This window comes from Fundulus heteroclitus, chromosome 9 (assembly GCF_011125445.2).
Source record: "Fundulus heteroclitus isolate FHET01 chromosome 9, MU-UCD_Fhet_4.1, whole genome shotgun sequence".
Taxonomy (NCBI): Eukaryota; Metazoa; Chordata; class Actinopteri; order Cyprinodontiformes; family Fundulidae; genus Fundulus; species Fundulus heteroclitus.
In genome coordinates, this window is record NC_046369.1 from 1320025 (window position 1) to 1339012 (window position 18988).

The window sequence follows — 18988 nt, forward strand, 5'->3', positions numbered from 1 at the left end:
TGGTTTGAGTCCCACCCTGGGTCTTTCTGCATGGAGTTTGCATGTTCTCCCTGTGCATGCATGGGTTCTCTCCGGGTACTCCGGCTTCCTCCCACAGTCCAAAAACATGACTGTTAGGTTAATTGGCTTCTCTAAATTGTCCTTAAGTGTGAGTGTGTGTGATTGGTTGTTTGTCCTGTTTGTCTCTTTGTTGACCTGTGACAGACTGGCCACCTGTCCAGGATGTACCCCGCCTCCCTCCCATTGACAGCTGGAGATAGGCACCAGCAACCCCTTGTGATCCCACAAGGGGTAAGCATGTTGGACAATGGACTGATGGATGGACAGTTTGTACTGATAACACATGGTGAACCTAAAGACATCATCCCCACTGTTAAACATAGTAGTGGCATCATCATGCTTCAGGGATGTTTTTTTATTGGTTTTTTTTTTAGCAGGGACAGAAAATTGTTCAGAGTTGCTGAAGATGGATTGAGATAAACACTGGAAGAAAACCATAAAAACAAATTTTCCAAGACTTATCTGTCCACCTAAACTGACAGGCTGGGTGAGAATATTAAGCTACACTGCAAAAAGGGAACTCAAAGTAAGTAAAACTTTATTGGAATTAGTTTATTTATCCTTGATTTAAGATGGTGAGTTTAAATGATCTCCCAATGGAATAAGAGTTTTGCGCCTAAAATACTATCAACTCATCTCCATTATCTTATTTCAAGTGCAGTATATCTATTTATCTTATTGTAGAGGTAAAAACAGTAGATAATCAGTAGATAATCTTATTTACCTACTCATATAAAGGACAAATAGGACTCATTTCAATAAAATTTGCTTACTTTTAGTTCCCTTTCTGTAGAGTAAGAGGCCCACGGTAACATTGGAGGAGCCACAACTAAGGTGTGAGTATCTGCTGAGATGGCAACTAGTCAGGCACTCCACAAACCATAAGATGCTCTGTTTGCAGTTGATTGTAGAGGTAGGGCTGTTGAATTTTTGTTTTTATTTCAAATCTTCAATAGTTTGGGAAGCACTGCATTAAACTGAGCCTCAGTCATAAATGTAAAATACATTTTAGGAATTACATTTTATTCCTAGACGGAAATAGGTCCTCACAGTGTCGGTCTTGTATGGAGTCATGATCCCAAAATTTGAGCTATACAGGAACACACACACACACACACACACACACACACACACACACAATGATTAACTATCCTAAATGTCAGCAACAAGACTCAACTTTCCGAGTTTTTCCCCCTGCTTAACAACAGAAACATCCATCACCCCCTCTCCGCCCCCCCCCCCCCACACCCCACACCCCTGCCCCGCTCTGAGGGCAACGATGGCGAGCTGCCACATTCCTCATCGCCGGGAAAACAACGAATCACATCCCAGGAAGTCAGAGAGGAAGAAGCTGGCTAATGCTTTCCTGTTAAACACTAAAACACTCGCTCTCATGCACAAACAGTGAGACACACTCAGACTGGGCCAGTCCAAACCATAATTACAGGCTGCAGATGTTCGGCAGTTAAAGTTTCACTGCAGCAAAGAGTTACAGGCCCGAGAGGAACCAGCACTAAAACCAGGAGCGGGGGATCTGGACCAGAACCAGAACAGATATTTAAACAATGAGTGCAAATAAAAAGAGGATTAGGAACAGCGTAGGACTTTTAACTGAGACCCACAAGTAGAACCAGGACTTTCTGAGAGTTCATCGTTTAGTCATGTCTGCAGATTCGTCTGATTCAAATTTTTAAAGGAGTCCAGATTCGGCTGCAGTTTTTTTTTTCTCCTCCTCTACAAGTTGGAAGGTGATTTTTGTTTTGTTCGTCTCTCTCTCGACGTTCTTCTGCTGCTCGGGTCCCATTTCCCTCCTCCCGTCGTCATGGTGACACTCAGTTATGCAGAGCCTGAATACAGTCAGCAGCTTCGCGGAAAGAGGCCTTTGTTACCCACAACCCCATCACCTCCTCCCCCTCATCGCCCTCTCCTCTCATGGCTTTTCTCTTCGTTTCAGCAAACCAGAAACCAACTCTGGACCGGTCCCCATGACTGACACAAGCATGACACTGAAATATGCTCCCAGTAACAGCCAAAGATCATATTAACTCACAGAACTTTGGAAAGCGGTTCGTGCATTTTGAACTTTTTCAGACACATTGTCAGGTTACAAACGTAAACTTTAATGCATTTTGTTGGGATTTGTTGCAACCGATCAACACAAATTGGAGCATAGAGGTAGAAGACGCCTTTATTGTTGTACCTCTAGATAAAATCCAATGCAACAAACCTCCATTTGAGTCCAGTGGCGTGTAATTTAGTCTCACTATAACACTATAACAGGAACATTAGAGAACAACCAGCATCATGAAGACCAGGGAACCCAGCAGACAGGGCAGGGAGAACATTCTGGTCCAGTTTAAAGCAGAGTCCCAAGCTTTGAAGATCTCCCAGGGCTCTGATCAATCCATCATCTGGACCTGGAGAGAGGATGGACCTCCTGCAGACTAGGGCTGAATGATAAATCAATAACAATATATATCGATCAATAGACGTATATCAATGATAGAACTAAAGGGTCAATAAAACGTTCAATAGAATAATCGTTTTCCTTCCTTTATATATATACATATATATATAAAACGTATGTATATAATGTAAGTTAATATTACAGTCATTACATCCTCCCAACCAATCACAAACTCAAACCCAGGCAAAGCCCCGCCCCCTTCAAAGATTTAGAGAGCAGGCTTTCTTTTTTCTTCTTTTAAAAACTTGCAGTTTTGGTAAAAAGTTGGTTGAATAAAGAATTTCGATAGTTTTATCAACCCAGTATGTTGGGTTTAAACCAATGACCAATACCAAGCTGAGAGAGTCTGGGTCTGCTCGGTCCTAATTTGACATGGATATGGGTTAAAAATGTAATTCTTTTTAACCCAGCCGTTTTAGAGTATCGGGATTTATTACGATAAATTACATAAAATACTAAAACACACAGATGGATGGATGGATGGATGGATGGATGGATGGATGGATGGATGGATGGATGGATGGATGGATGGATGGATGGATGGATGGATGGATGGATGGATGGATAGATGGTGGACATATAGATGGATGGATGATGGACATTTAGATGGATGGATGGATGGATGGACTAAAGGAAGATTGGATGGATGGATGGATGGATGGCTGGATGGTGGACATATAGATGGATGGATGATGGACATTTAGATGGATGGATGGATGGATGGATGGACTAAAGGAAGATTGGATGAATGGATGGATGGCTGGATGGTGGACATATAGATGGATGGATGGATGGATGGACTAAAGGAAGATTGGATGGATGGATGGATGGATGGATGGATGGTGGACATATAGATGGATGGATGATGGACATTTAGATGGATGGATGGATGGATGGATGGACTAAAGGAAGATTGGATGGATGGATGGATGGATGGATGGATGGATGGATGGATGGATGGATGGATGGATGGATGGATGGTGGACATATAGATGGATGGATGATGGACATTTAGATGGATGGATGGATGGATGGATGGACTAAAGGAAGATTGGATGGATGGATGGGTGGCTGGATGGTGGACATATAGATGGATGGATGGATGGATGGATGGATGGATGGATGGATGATGGACATATAGATGGATGAACAGATGGATGGATGGATGGATGGATGGATGGATGGATGGATGGATGAACAGATGGGTGGATGGATGAATGGATGGATGGATGGATGATGGACAGATAGATGAATGGATGGATGGATGGATGGATGGATGGATGGATGGATGGATGGATGAATGGATGGATGGATGGATGATGGACATATAGATGGATGGATGGATGGATGGATGGATGGATGGATGGATGGATGATGGACATATAGATGGATGAACAGATGGATGGATGGATGGATGGATGAACAGATGGGTGGATGGATGGATGGATGGATGGATGGATGGATGGATGGATGGATGGATGGATGGATGGATGGATGGATGGATGGATGGATGGATGGACGGATAGATGAATGGATGAATGGATGGGTGGATGGATGGATGGATGGATGGATGGATGGATGATGGACATATAGATGGATGAACAGATGGATGGATGGATGATGGACAGATCTGAATAAACAGAAACATTTTCTCTCATATTTTCTATAAAACCAGAATAGAGTTCTGATCGCAGAGTTCACTTTTCCTTTCTTTGCAACGTGAACAATGAAGCATAATTTACTGTAAAGCAGAAGTACAAACATTTACTTCTGCTTTAAAGCTGCTAACTTCTATTAATGTATTATTATTATTATTATTATTATTATTATTATTATTATTATTATTATTATTATTATTATTATTTGGGGAGATCGTTGATGTGATGGGCAGCAGACCCGATGAGGAGGAGGGCGTCATCATCTTCATCATCCTCCTCCTCCTCCTCGGTATCTGCGTGTCTCCTCTCCCTCTCTCCGCTGCCTGGACTCCTTTTTTCCTTTTTTTTTCCGCTCCGGACTCGGACTGAAGGTAGAAAATATGAAATAACATGAAAAGCAGTTTTGCTGAGAGCAGCTGGACCATCTGAGCGTCGTTGCGCAGCTTCTGCACAAACTCGCCGGTTTTGGTTCTTTTCTCTGGGAATAAAAGGCAAACGCGGAGCTTCTGGGAGCCGCTGCGGAGTTCTTCTGTCCGGAGGATCCGGTTTCTGCTCAAGTCAGGTCAGTTTTTATATTAATAAATCAGATTTTAATGGACGAAAATGTACCTGTATGAGAGAGAGGGGTTTTTAAAATAGAAAACAAACTTCAGAACACGATATAACATGTTTTTGAAGGGCGCAGGAAACTCTTTACTGAGACTTTTAAAAACGTGGTGGTTTAGTTTCTGTAAACTTGAATTTATCTTCTGTTTTTGGTTCAAACGAACGAGTTTTAAATGCGTGAAAGCGAAGCCCAGTTAAAGTGACAGGCTGACGGTCTTGATGTTTATCAATGTTTGCACATAATAACCATTTAACCCATTTTAATGAGCTGCTGCACAAAAAAACAAGTATCTTCCAGGAATGATCTACCTGAGTTCAAACAGTTTAATGTTTTTTTTTCTGTGAATATACTGAAGCTTCCTGCTCTATAAAATATGACAAACCTTCCCTTTCTGTTAGTATTCTCCCCAAAGTCTAAAGATATATACAAACTTACATATATTACATTACATATATATATATGAAAAAATAAGAATAAATTCACGGATTAGCTTATTTGATTTGTTTTAAAACATTTCTGTAATCGCTTTCCTTGTCCTGTTTATTGAAACATTCATTTCACAGCAGGATGACTTATTATGTTTTTTTTGTCCAGATTAAGTTGATAAAAGTTTGAAAATCTTCCAGCTTTTCTCTAAAAGAAGAAATTCAACCTGACAAATGACTCGGTTCAGATTAAAAGCCACCTTTTAAAAAAGTATTATAATTATTTTCGTTTTGAGGGGTGTTTGCGCCTTTAATTGGATGGAGTTCAACTTCCTAAATCCTCAGTAAGGGAAGTTTTTAATGAGTTCTAATTAACTCCAGAGCAGACCACGGCTGCTTTAGGCAAAGTTTTTGTAAACGTTTTTCATAAATTCACAATTAATGAGTCTGAACTGGACTCTGATTTTCACTCTTTTTTTTTGGGATTAAAGATGTAAAGTCCAGAGCGGAGGAAAACTTTGTACTAATTGGCATTATAAACCGATATAAATCAGAACTGTCGTTAGGATTATATTGGATTCTCTTTAATTGCATATTTCTGTGTTTGTCAGGAAGGAGTTTTGAGAAAAAGCTAAATCCCTTCAACCTGAGAACAATTACTGAGGCGTCTATTGGGTCTTTCTGCAGGACCATGCCCGCCTCCAGCAGCAGAACTCACTCTGCTCCTCCTCAATGCCACCAAATGACCGGAGGGACTGAAGTTTGAGGACACAGCGCCCCCTGCTGGACCCCAGCTGCAGCCGCAGGCCATGGCTGAGCCCACTTACTCGGACCTGATCGCCAAACACTACAACTACACGGGCAAGTTCCGCAAGTCGACCCTGCAGGAGTCGAGTCTGAAGGCGGACTCCGTGATCTTCATCATCGTGTGCTGCTTCATCATCCTGGAGAACATCCTGGTCCTCACCACCATCTGGAGGACCAAGAAGTTCCACAAGCCCATGTACTACTTCATCGGGAACCTGGCGCTGTCGGACCTGCTGGCCGGCGTCGTCTACACGGCCAACATCCTGCTGTCCGGCGCCAACACCTACAAGCTGACGCCCACGCAGTGGTTCTGCAGGGAGGGCAGCATGTTCGTGGCGCTGGCGGCGTCCGTCTTCAGCCTGCTGGCCATCGCCATCGAGCGCCACCTCACCATGCTGAAGATGAAGCTCCACAACAACGGGAACACCTTCCGGGTCTTCCTGCTGATCAGCACCGTGTGGATGATCGCGGCGGTGCTGGGCGGGCTGCCGGTGATGGGCTGGAACTGCATCCGGAGCATGGCGCAGTGCTCCACCGTGCTGCCGCTCTACCACAAGACCTACATCCTGTTCTGCACCACCGTCTTCAGCGTCATCCTGCTGGCCATCGTGGTGCTCTACGCCCGGATCTACGCCCTGGTGCGCACCCGCAGCCGCAAGCTGGTCTTCCGCAAGGTCACCAACGGCCGAGGCAGCGCCGGCGCCAACAACAAGAGCTCGGAGAAGTCCATGGCGCTGCTGAAGACCGTCATCATCGTCCTGAGCTGCTTCATCGCCTGCTGGGCGCCGCTCTTCATCCTCCTGCTCCTGGACGCGGCCTGCGAGACCCTGGCCTGCCCCATCCTCTACAAGGCCGAGTGGTTCTTGGCGCTCGCCGTCCTCAACTCCGCCATGAACCCGCTCATCTACACGCTGACCAGCAACGAGATGCGCCGGGCCTTCCTCAAGACGCTGCTCTGCTGCACCGCCTGGATCCGGCCCAGACCCAAGTGCGCGGGACCCATCATGGGGGCGGAGTTTAGCCGCAGCAAGTCGGATAACTCCTCCCACCCCAACAAGGAGGAGGTGGAGTACTCGCCCAAGGAGACGACGGTGGTGTCCTCCGGGAACGTCACCTCGTCTTCATAAACCAGGAGTCACGGTCGGGTCGGATGGAGAGTTCTTTTTTTGGGGGGCTCGGTTTCATCTCGGACCTTCAGGGAATCCGGGCTGACTGGATTCATGGAGACTTGGCAAACTTGACCTGAGTCAGAGGAGGTCCACCCAACGTAGCTGGTGTAGCTGTGGTGTCTCCAGACGTTTCTGCTCCCCAGCTGTAGGCGTCCAGCCCACAGCGTCGCTCGTGGACTGGGTCAGAACAGAACTGGATCCAGCAGGTTTCCCCTATTGTCTTGTTGATGAAACAGAACGTTCTCCTGGGAATACATAGCGCCGGGATCCTGGGAGCGCCGGGACGCTTTATAGCTGCTCTAGAGGTGAATCCTGAAGAAAAATGAGCTCCGCTTGGGTTTGAACCGGACTTTCTACTGACCCTTCAAGAACAACTAGAACTCGTAGCACTTAAACACACTACTGTCAATTATTTAAGAGATTAGATCCTATAAATCCGTCCCCTCCCATCCGCTGTTCTTAAAGAAAACCCGACGTTTGGACACCTGGGTGTGAAATCACAGCTCAGCTGCTTTTTCCTGTTTTTTCCCCACATAAATCATGCGATTCAACAAACAAAATCTGGACTTTTTTTAAAACAATTATTACATTTTTCAAAAACTAACAAAAGAGGGTATAACTATTGTTTTATTGCTCTTATATTTAAAAACACAAGACAAAAATAAATGTGTTGAAAATATTAAAATGCAAATTAAGTCACTAGAAGGAAAAAGCTTATTTAAGATGTAAGATAATACTTTTTACTTACAGTAAGTTACAATTTTCCACATTCTGAAGTAAGGATGCAAATATTACAACAACAAAAAAAGGAAAATCAAATACATTTTAACTGGAAAACATAATTTTTTCGTCATCAGATTTTTATCTTCAAAAATTAGGTGGAAATTATTAATTATGCATGTTCACAATTTGTTATAATCGTTTTTAAACCCACCTTGTTTAGGTTTAAGGGGGATAAATTAATTTTATAATTAAATTGCTGCCATAACTGCACAATTTCATTGAGTTTTTACATTATTTTATCAACCCCAGAAAACAGTTGAGATAGTTAAAAATCAAAATTTACATCTCATGTTTTATTTGATATTTAATTATAAGCTTTATTATAACTGGGTTATTTGACCCGTTATTTTTTTCCATTTGCTAATGAAAGGTCCGAACAGAAAACATAGCAACTATATAGTGTTTTATTCTAGTAAAATAAGCCAATAAACATAAAAAAGAATGCAGTTTTTCTGTAGTCTGAGTGGGAGACCGTCTGCCGTCTAGAGATGCTTGTTTTATTTTTGTGTGTAATTTAGGGCACTTTAAGGCTTTTTAATAGTGTTTTAACCTTACTTTGTTGGGTTAAGGATTCAGAGAAACTGTAATTTCTCCAGAGTCAAACAGAAACATTACTTGGTTTAAATTTGTCTTTAAACTGAAAACGTTTTCACTGAATTTTCAGAGCTGTACCTTCTGTATTCCCAGAATATTGTATGACAGCATGACGACCCAAACCCAGTTTCTGGTTCCAGCTGCACTTTGGATTCATGATATTTTCACCTGTACAGACAGTTTTTTTTTTTGTAAAAGTTGTAGAATCTGTTTTATGAGAATTTGTTTTCTATGTGTGAATGTCGCTGGTGATCCTGAGTAGTTTGATTAATTTTTTGTGACACTAAAAACGATTGAAAAAATAAACTGTGAGGGCTTATGTTACGGGTCCGCTGAGGCCCGTTCTAAGCACAAACTCTTCCGAAACAAAATTACATAGAAAAAAAGGAAAATTGCACAAAAATTTCCTGTTAAATTTACACAAATATCGTAAAAGTGCTACTCAGGTTATAAAGATTTTAATTTTGGCACAAAGAGGCTCCCATAGCCCTGCTGCTCGTCCCCAACTTCTGACTATTTTTCGTCGTCAGGAGTTCATTAATTAATAATTCCTCTGATGTTCCCAGACAGTCCGGCCTTAGATGTTCCTGTTCACTCTGTTTAACTCTTGAATGTTTGTTTGTTAGAACTTAATAAAAGAGGAAATAGGAACACAGTTGTTGTCTAAAAAAAATTAAACTCATGTATATGTGAAAATATGAAGTAAGGACAACTTTTCTTACAGAGGAAATAAACACATGTTGGAATAGCGGTGGGTTCACACTTCGGCGTGTTGAACATTTTAAAGTGCGTCAGAAAGGTCATCCATCCATTTTCCAGAGATAAAAAGGTCCAGGAGGGAAATTTAGACGTCCTTCTCTCTATCTCCTCCTGGTGGATCCCAAGCCATTCCAACACAAGAACCCTGCAAAGGTTCTGGGTTTTCCCCAGGTTCTCCTGGAGGTCCCGTCCAAAAAAAACCCAGCCAAAGGAAAACGTCTAGGACCCTGACCAGATGTCTGAACATCTGATCCACAGCGGCTCTACTCCAACATTTCTCAACCCTGGCTGCATATTGGACCTCTAGCTTTTGGCAGAATTGGTCGGTTTTCAGGACTACTGAAAACGCTCCTTGTTAGCTCATCCACCGTCCTACTGGAACATCCAGCCGGGTTTGGGTTTCATCCACTGAGCTCTTCGTTTGTGGTGAATTTGAAGAAGTTGGGAGATTGTACTCTTTCCTCAGTCATCCGTCGTCTTCGAACCCACAGCATGATGCTACCACCACCATGTTGGACTGAGGGTGTGCTACAGACTGGACCTTTAAGGACAATCTGTACATCCTGGATAAAGACGGTCAACGCTTTGAGAAGGCACTTCCAGAAGGCAATTCAATATTAGGAGGAAGGAAAGGAAAGGTTTTATATCCTGGTTTGAGTTCTAGCACCTACTTTAGTCTGACAGGGGAACACAAGGTTCAGAACCTGCCTTGACACATCAGATTTCAGCACCAGAACTGCCACAATAGAAGACCAGCCTGGTTCTGGTTCTGCTGGAGGTTCTCCTCCCTGTTAAAGGGGAGTTTTCCTCTCCACTGTCGCTTCATGCATGCTCAGTATGAGGGATTGCTGCAAAGCCATCAACAATGCAGACGACTGTCCACTGTGGCTCTACGCTCTTTCAGGAGGAGTGAATGCTGCTTGGAGAGACTTGATGCAACCTGCTGGGTTTCCTTAGAGAGGAAACTTTCTCACCAACCTGGAGGATTTGATGGGGTCTGACTTTAGAAATAACCTTGAGATGAATTGGTGCTATATAAATAAAATCTAAGTGAATTGAAAGACAAAAGAACTGTTCTGGAACCAGCTGCTGGGTCTTATCACTTCTTTCTCTTTCTAGAGGGACAGGCTGTCAGTTCTGGTTCCCCACTTAGTTTACTTTTAGTTTATTTTAAACATGTATACATATATAAAAGGGGAAAAAATGTATGTAACTATTTGTACATGCAAAATAATTTTCACATAGAAGTCACATAAAGTGCTTCAGACATAACCTTGTTCGAAAAAGGAATGGGAAGTACAATACTTTTGTTTTAATTTCCCAGCCCTTTTTAACTACATTCAGTTAGTAACTAACAGATATTCCAACTACATAATACACAATTATAAATATATACCGTACAGAACTTTCCCAAATATCCATATAAATATATAATCACAAAATTAAATATACATATCCTTGTAAATATATATTTTTAAAACTATACCCATAAATTAATATATACTATACATACCATATGATAAGTTTGTGACAATATAACAATCAGCCCTATTCCATGTATAGATCTATCCCTCATCGTCCTCCGTTAGCATACTTCCTCTTCCATGTACTTGTTAAAAAGTACGTTTTGTACCTTTTTTAAACAGATTTATATCAATGCTTTGTTTTATTTCTGTTTCCAGGCTGTTCCTTTGGATCATTCACAGACACACGCAGACTGTGGGTTGTAAAGTGATGCAGAAGGAGAGGAAAAACATCCAAATCTTTACACAAGATTAAGATTAACTGACCAGGAGCCATACCTTTCATATTCTGGGAATCTTGGGATAATACAAATAAAATGTTACTTTAATTAGACATTTGGTTCAGCAGGGACATTTTAAAGGGACCTGGAGAAAAGATGTTCAATCCAGTCCCCCAGAACTACAATCCTGCAAATTTGAGTACTGGACTCTGGCTGCCTGTGTTGGGTGAAAGGTCCCAATTAAGGTGTTTGAGTGCATTACAACAGTAAGACAACACTTAACAAACCATGATTTTGGTGACATCATGCTGTGGGACTGTTATGGATCCAATTTATCAACTTCCTTTCAAATTATCTGTTGCAAAATGATTGAAACTTGGACACCAAACGGTATAATTATCTTAAACTCAGAGGTTTTCTTTATAATGTTGGAAAAGCCTCAACCCCAAACCTGTGGAAAATCAGTGAACTCTGCTTAAAAGCTGGGTCCCTTCCAGGAAAAAAAACAGTCTGAATGGGCTTAATATACGCGAGGCGTAGATGGAAACCAGAGCTGAAAATAATTTAAAATAATAATAATAAATCCCTACATTGAGAAGTACACCTGAGATAAATCCACTTCTGGTTCAGAGACAACATTTCACCTTTAAAGCTTCTCTGTCACAGAGGGTTGAAGCACTGAAAGCTAAATGGACGTTTGTTTAACATTTATTTGACACAAAATGAAAATACAGATCATTAACAGAGAGTTAAATATTGTTGAATTGTTGTGAAAAGTTCTTTCATCACTGTAAGATCACTGCTTTTACTTATTTATTTAGTTATTTTGGTGTAAAACTGAGTTAATTCTCATGTTTCATTGTTAAAACTAATCTCCATCAGCTAAAACAGGAGAGTGTGATGCTGCCCCCGTGTGGTCACATTTAGGGCTGCATTCTGTGCTGTTTTTCTCAGTCAAAATGTTTATCTACACCATACTGCCAAAAGTATTCGCTCCCCTGCTTTGGAAGCATAACACAAACAAACGAAGGACATCACGCTGGACATTGAGGCACCAAACTGTTGACCGAAAACCACTGATCAATCAGTGAAAGTGGGTTTGGACCGAGACGGCCTTTCGGTCAACGACTCCAGTGTCAGAGGAGTTAATGTGTAATGAGACTGGAGCCCCAGCCGGATTTGGATCAGTTTGTCCCTCAGAAGTTCAAGGATGGATCTGATCCGGCTCTTTACCTTGTCTCTCTGCTGTGAGTCATTTTCAGTAATACTCGTAATCAGTGGAACTTGTGGCACTTTTAGCTGCTCCACGCTGAGTGAGCAATTTTATTAATTTTGCAAATAACCGTAAAAAAAAAAATGAATAAGTAAACAGGAAACATGAGATCTCTGTTCCTGATGAAAGCATGACATAACAGAGATAAAGGACTTTTCTTGGTGTCTGTTCGAAAATGAAGTGACCTCCACTGATCTCCTGCTTGTCTCTGATTGGTTGACAGGTTGGATGGCCGCTTCCAGGTATGTGTGGTCAGGTGAGTCGACTTTAATGCATCCTGCAAACTTTCTGCAACATCTGCTTTGGACAAAATTATTATTGAAATTGTTTTATGTGACCATCCCCTGTTGGTGGTTGGACACCTCTGCGTCGCGTCCAGCTGACATACTAAATACTTCTTTAGGAAATGACCCTCAAAACAGAAACTATACTTCAACACTTTTAATCTAAACAAGCCAGAGAAATGGTTTATAGATATTTAGCGGAGGCTTTTCTAATACGGTCTTGAGGAAAAGGGATGAGAAAGAGCCCCGGATGATCATTACATCAGCATTTTATAGAATCCCCTTTGTCCAAATCTATGTATGTCACATTTCTGACATCCACAGTGTCTGTAAAATTATCTGTTAATTTCACAATAACTGCTTTCAACAACCAGCAACCTGTAAGGTCATATAATATCTAACAAAATTATAAATGATGTATGATTAGGGACAGCAGCTGAAACACTGGCGTAAAGGTGAGAAAAACTGGAATCCAGACACTTCAGTGAAGCTTTCGTGTGCTTTGTTTATTCAAACTGTCGCTTTAATTACCTTTGACCAAAGATATTTAAGAATTGAGCAGCTTTTTTAAATCTAAAGGTAGTAAATGACTGCCTTACCAGATTGTTTTACATTAATAGTGAAAGGAATATTTTTTGTGAATAGATTTTTTTGGGTTGCAAACTACATGCTTTTTTTGACGTCATTTTCAATAAAATTGAAATGTTCCATCAACAAAAACTTACTTATTCTCTTCTGTGTAAAGTTTGATGATTTGCTTCATTTTAAAACCTAAAAACAAAACTGAAATAGTTTTTACTTTAACATAAAAATAAAATCTATTCCGCTAAGCTAACCAGATACATAAACACTAGAAGTGTGCATGCGTAGCCAGCAAGCGGATTCTAGGTAGGAACGAGCGCGCACATTGGTGTCAGAATGACTTCATGTGGGACAACCAATAGATAAGGTGATACCCCCAGAACCTGAGGGACAGAGGGGGGTGTGAGTATTTAATGTCTGTGGGTGACAGCAGGAACAAAACTGTCAAATCCATGGCCTCTGGACCGAAGGGCGTGGACTGTTTAGAGTTTTTACAGGCCTGAAGCTCCCATAAAAATTTGTTTTTCAACCTTTTTGTGAATACATAATGTATTTGCTACATTCAGGACTATTTTACCCAGTATAACAAAAAGTGTTTCTGAACAGGATTATAGCTTTAAGCCAAATCACGGTGGCCAATCGCTTAACTTATCTGAGCCGGTATGTCGAGAGGATTTACTTACGTTAGTATGCCATTATCATATTAGCTGAAAAAACTTCTCCAAATGACCACATCGTGGTTTATCACGGTAATTTTTAGAAAACTTTATTGTTCAGAAAAATTTTTCGTGACAGGCCCACCTAGAAATGCCTTGAAGAGGGAAATGTTCACTGGGGGTGGATCCCCGCAGCTGTTCTTTATCTGAAAGGCAGACACTGCCTTGTACCGCATGATGTGGATGGATGGACACTTCAGAGACAAAAGTTAGCAGCTTTCAATGTAAAATGAGAGAAAGCCTCAATAAATCCATGGATCTGATACAGAGTGTCTGGGTATAAAAAGCTGAAGTGTTCCTTTTCTTTTTTTTTTCCTCTTCAGGCGTGGTTCATGGTTGGTAAATAATAAAATTATATTTCTCTTTGACCTACTCTGTTCATGGTGGTCCTTAATATTAATGTCATCGCTCTTCAGTTTTTCTGGGCTTCCTCAAAAAAAACCTTCCAATTTCTCCTCGGCCAATCACTGAAAAGTGCTGTGTTCACTTTAAAACCCGGCTCAAGTCCTCTGGGTTTTACCCTGGTAAAATCTTAAGTCTACCTGACTTTAGATTTTAATCAAATCTAAAGTCTTGGGATTAATACAGAAATCTTCTTGCTTAATAAAAGGTTTGATTGATTACAGTGATTTAGGAGCGCTGATGTGATTTAATGTGGCTAACGTTGCTACTCCGCAGACAAACCTGTGATCCTGGTGGAGGGAGAAATGAAAGATGGAGAGACGATTGAAGTCAGCTGCATCGTTCCCATTCCCTACGGAGGAGGGGACTGTCGCCTCTTCAGAGAACCCTCCGATTTCCCCTTCAAGGTGTTGACAGCCACGAGTTACGTGTGTGTTTTCAATCTGACGTCAAAGGAGGTGCTGGGGAACAAGCCGGTGGGCAGCCGCGTCAGGCTCAGGTGTGACTACAAGCTCCAGGAATACACCTCAGTCCTCAGCGACAACAAAGGCGTGACCGTCTGGGGTGAGAGTCTTTAAACCTGCAAAGGCTTCTGCAGAGAGTTCACCATTTTTGTATAGTAACAAAGTAGAAATACTTCACTACTGTACTTAAGTATATTTTGGAGTACTTTATACTTTTCTCAAGTATAACATTTTTTGATAACTTTTACTTTTACTTCACTATATTTCTGATCTTAATTGCATATTTACTACAATACATTTCCAATGTTTGGTTTAGTTATTTGTTACAAAAAGAGAGACAGAGACTCACGCAAGTGTTTTGACCCGACCTACTGATTAACTGCGACCAAGTCGGGACTTGCCTGGTCTTGTTCATCACCACCAATGGAATACGAAGCTGGTTAAGTGGTAAAGCAGGTTAAATTAACCTTGTGGTATAGGTAAAACATCTAATTGCAGAGAGTCCTAATTTTGTCAACTAAATGATAATCTGCAGGTGTATCTATTAGCAGGTTTACCACTTCCTGTAGTTTAACTAAACCTGGTTTATCACCTAACCATGTTCTTAGTATACACCCCCTGGTCTAAATTTTGCCTGCACTTGGTTGTGTACAATTTTAAATTGCATAGCACTGACTTTACTTGAAGAAGGAAAACTGAAAGCTTACAAAAAGGTTGTATTTTCTGTCTAAACTTGGTCTAAATTTCTCCTGCACTTTGTTGTTTATATTATTTCAAGTGAATTTGACTTTTAAAGTTTAGCAAAATCTAAAAAATGTCATTCAAACTGCATTTGCTTTGTTTTACTTTTTACTTATACTTTTTATTACATTACTTGAGTACATCTCTTTTTATGGTAATTTTCACACTTAAGTACAAGACATTTCAGATACTTTAAGACTTTTACTCAAGTAACATTTCAGTCAGTGACTTGGACTTTTACCAAAGTCATATTTTATAGGGGTACCTATACTTTTACTTGACTCTGAGATTTCAGTACTTTATACAACACTGGATTTCACGTTTTCCTCATTTTCCTGACACCTGACCTAATAACTGTCACTAAAGCCCATAATATCCTGCAGTTTTCTGTTTACATCACAAGACAAGGATCTAAAAGAAGATGCTTAAAAAATAAATAAACCATGATCGTGTTAAGATTAAAACCACTATGAAGGTGGCTAAAAATACTCTCTGCCTTGCAGGTACCAGACCCAGTCCCAGTCTGTCCATCAGCCACCGCTTTGTCTCACCTGATGACATCATCGAGCTCACCTGTTCGCCTCCAGTGTCCCCAGTCGACACCTGCAACTTCTACCAAAGCAGCTATTATATCACGGATGGTCCCTGCAGCCGGAACGTGACGGTCAGAGAGCTCGCCAAGTATGAGAAGAAAACCCTGCTGCTTCCTCTCAACCTCACCTGCACGTATGAACCCGAGAGCCATCGCTACATCATCTCTGAGCACAGCGAGCCCCAGCTGCTGTTTGTAGTCGGTACGTCTGCAGTTAGAGAAAGAAAATAGGACTAAACCGGCAAATCAGAAGCTGGGACACAGAGCAGTCATAGAAAAATATAGAAATTTAGGACAATTTTTTAATGTGTGTGACATAAATAACTGAGTATTGCAGTAATTGCAGGATAACTATTGAATGCCTGGTCTTATTTTCCCCGACAATGTAATTACCTGGTAAGAGGAGGGTCAAAAGCTGCAACCTGGTCCTTGTAGGTACTTGTAAATACTTTATTACAGCCTTGTGTTGATTCTGTGAGTAATCCATGGAAGCCTGGTAAATACTTGTGCAGTACCTGGTTGGTATAATGGAAATACCCTGCAAGTATCTAATGAACCCCCAAGTACCTCGTGCATACCTCAAAGTCAGTCAGTCAAAGAAAACGTTTTATTGTCTCTCTCAGGCTCCCAAACAACACAGTCAAATTTAAAAGTAGGCAAAAGCACAAGTATAAAAGTAAAAACTCCACCAAACTGCAAAAATGGCCGAAGAGGGTCGAGTGGAATGCTCTGTGACCTGGAGGGGGGTGGGGTGTGAGGTTTGAAGTGCCTTCTTTAAATTTAAAGAGACAGAACCAAAATGAGTTGCTCTCAGACGCACCTCAGAACAGGGGCAAAAAGGGGGAAAGTTTGGTTAAAGGAACGAGGAATTCAGAGCAAAGCATTGCAGTTCCACTTTAGATAGACCACAACTAAATGATTTCAATGTGGAAAAGAAAAACTGAAAAAGCATGATCTTCCCCTTTAATGGTTACCCTGAATTTTCTCTCTTGGTAGCTCATAATTAACCAGTAGGCCCTCGTTAATAAGTTGCATTCTCATCAAGCTGAAAGCAGGAGTTCACAGTTGTGTTTTATATTGTAGAAGTGGGTTTCGCTGCGTTCAGATTCTTGTAATTCTGCTGTTTAGATGCGAGCACGGTGACCTCACCAGTCGACTGCTTGGTGTCGGTGAGCGAGGATCAGCTGGAGGCATTTGGAAAACAGACGTGGACGACGTTTTGCCCAAACGGAACGACCGTCACCGTTCAGATGACCAACAGCAGCCTGAACCTTCAAAAGACCTGTAACTAAAATCTGAACATAAAAAAATTACCAGAACCCAGAAGTGGGTAGTAACTGGTTACATTTCCTCAGTTACATTTAATTGAGTAACTTTTTGAACAAAATGGACTTTTAGGAGTAGTTTTACTGCACTGTACTTTTTACTTTTACTTGAGTCATAGTATCGGCGCTCTTACTTGAATAAAATCTCTGGCTACTCTACCTGCTGTGAGTAACTTCATGAATAAAGAACATTAATAAAATCAAGTGTCTTAAAGTTGTTGATTTCTACTTATCAAATTATTCTTTAAATGCTATTTCCTCAAATAATGTTTTATATAACTCAGGATTTGCATTGTGAATGTGTTGAAATACTTGTTCTGAATTAGTTAAGCTAATTTAACCTCATTCCACATTCTTTAAGATGAACTTTGGTTCTTTAACTCAGATCAGCAGTGAGCCAAGATTCACTGAATCATTTTGCTGATGGTTTTCAACTATTTTATTTTGTCTTTTTGTTTATTTTGTGTGTTCATAGTTCCTTAGCTTCTTTTTATCTTCGTTTTGCTTAATAGCTAAGTTTCACAAGCCTAGTAGAGAGGATGTGTTGAATGAAATATGGTGTTAATTCAGATAAACAGCATTCTATAGTGGTGTTTTCTGGATGTTCATTTTATTTCTGTTAATAAATTCTTGAACTTGAAGAGAAGTTGTCACTCCTTTATTCTATATGTGTGCAGAGTTTGCTGTTAAAAGAACAGCAAACTCTGATATTCACCGGACAATACCTAACAGACAGAGAATTATTAATTAAACATTAAGTAACGTGCGTAATGGCACAACAAGCACTTTGAACTGCCTTGCTGCTGAAATGTGCTATACAGACAAACTTGATTTGACTTTTGTCCGCCCGATTAAACAATTTTTAAATATTAAATCATCAGTTGTTATGATTAGTTGCTCAGTACGTGAGTAGCCTTCTTACTGAATACTTTTTTACTCTTGAGTAATTTCTTGGCTAACTACTTTTTACTTTTATTTGAGTAAAAGTATGCTGAAGTGGTGCTACTCTTACTGGAGTACAATTTCTGGCTACTCTACCAGAACCACTGAGGTAAAGAACAAAATCACAAGTTAAAAGAAGATCATATCTAGTATTTCTTACTTTTCTGCTATTTTCTCCAATGTTGATGAACATTTTTGGAAATCACCTAAATTTTTGCTTATTTTCTTGTAAAAACGTGTGCGCTTTCTTCTCTCTGGACAATTTTTGTTAGTTTCCGTGAGTTGGGCTGTGCTTATACATCATGTCACCCAAAGCATTGTGGGATACCTTAAGGTTCCCTAGCGCCGGTGAGGGGACGTTGCGAGGTTCCTATGTTGAATTAGCATAACATTTATAAAACATTCAGGCTCATTTTCCTTCCTCCTTCCTCACTGACTGCAGTATTCGTACAGCACTAAATCACGGCGACCGCAGCTGCATTTTATTTGTAGTTGCTGCTGATTTGCTGCTCTGATTCTTTTGGATCACTGTGTCCCTGTCGCATTAAATGCATGTCCATAAACTGGTTCTCACAGTTCCCAGCACAAAGACAT

General features: G+C 40.8%; 2 protein-coding genes across 3 annotated transcripts; both read left to right on the forward strand.

Annotated features, from left to right (window-relative positions):
• The first annotated feature begins 4466 nt into the window (after window positions 1–4466).
• s1pr1 (sphingosine-1-phosphate receptor 1) lies at window positions 4467–8001 on the forward strand. 2 transcript variants are annotated; one of them, XM_021308676.2, is made up of 2 exons: window positions 4467–4747; window positions 5829–8001. In XM_021308676.2, the coding sequence occupies exon 2, from the start codon at window positions 6027–6029 to the stop codon at window positions 7149–7151; it is 1125 nt and encodes a 374-aa protein (XP_021164351.1). In that variant the 5' UTR covers window positions 4467–4747; window positions 5829–6026; the 3' UTR covers window positions 7152–8001. The 2 variants fall into 2 exon arrangements, with proteins under 2 accessions (XP_021164351.1, XP_012738135.1); XM_012882681.3 differs by having other exon boundaries at window positions 5905–8001.
• A 2794-nt stretch (window positions 8002–10795) lies between these two features.
• On the forward strand, window positions 10796–17652 carry LOC105940202. Its single transcript, XM_036140789.1, has 4 exons — window positions 10796–12602; window positions 14607–14894; window positions 16039–16329; window positions 17256–17652. The coding sequence occupies exons 1-4, from the start codon at window positions 12575–12577 to the stop codon at window positions 17417–17419; spliced, it is 771 nt and encodes a 256-aa protein (XP_035996682.1). The 5' UTR covers window positions 10796–12574; the 3' UTR covers window positions 17420–17652.
• The last annotated feature ends 1336 nt before the right edge of the window (window positions 17653–18988 follow it).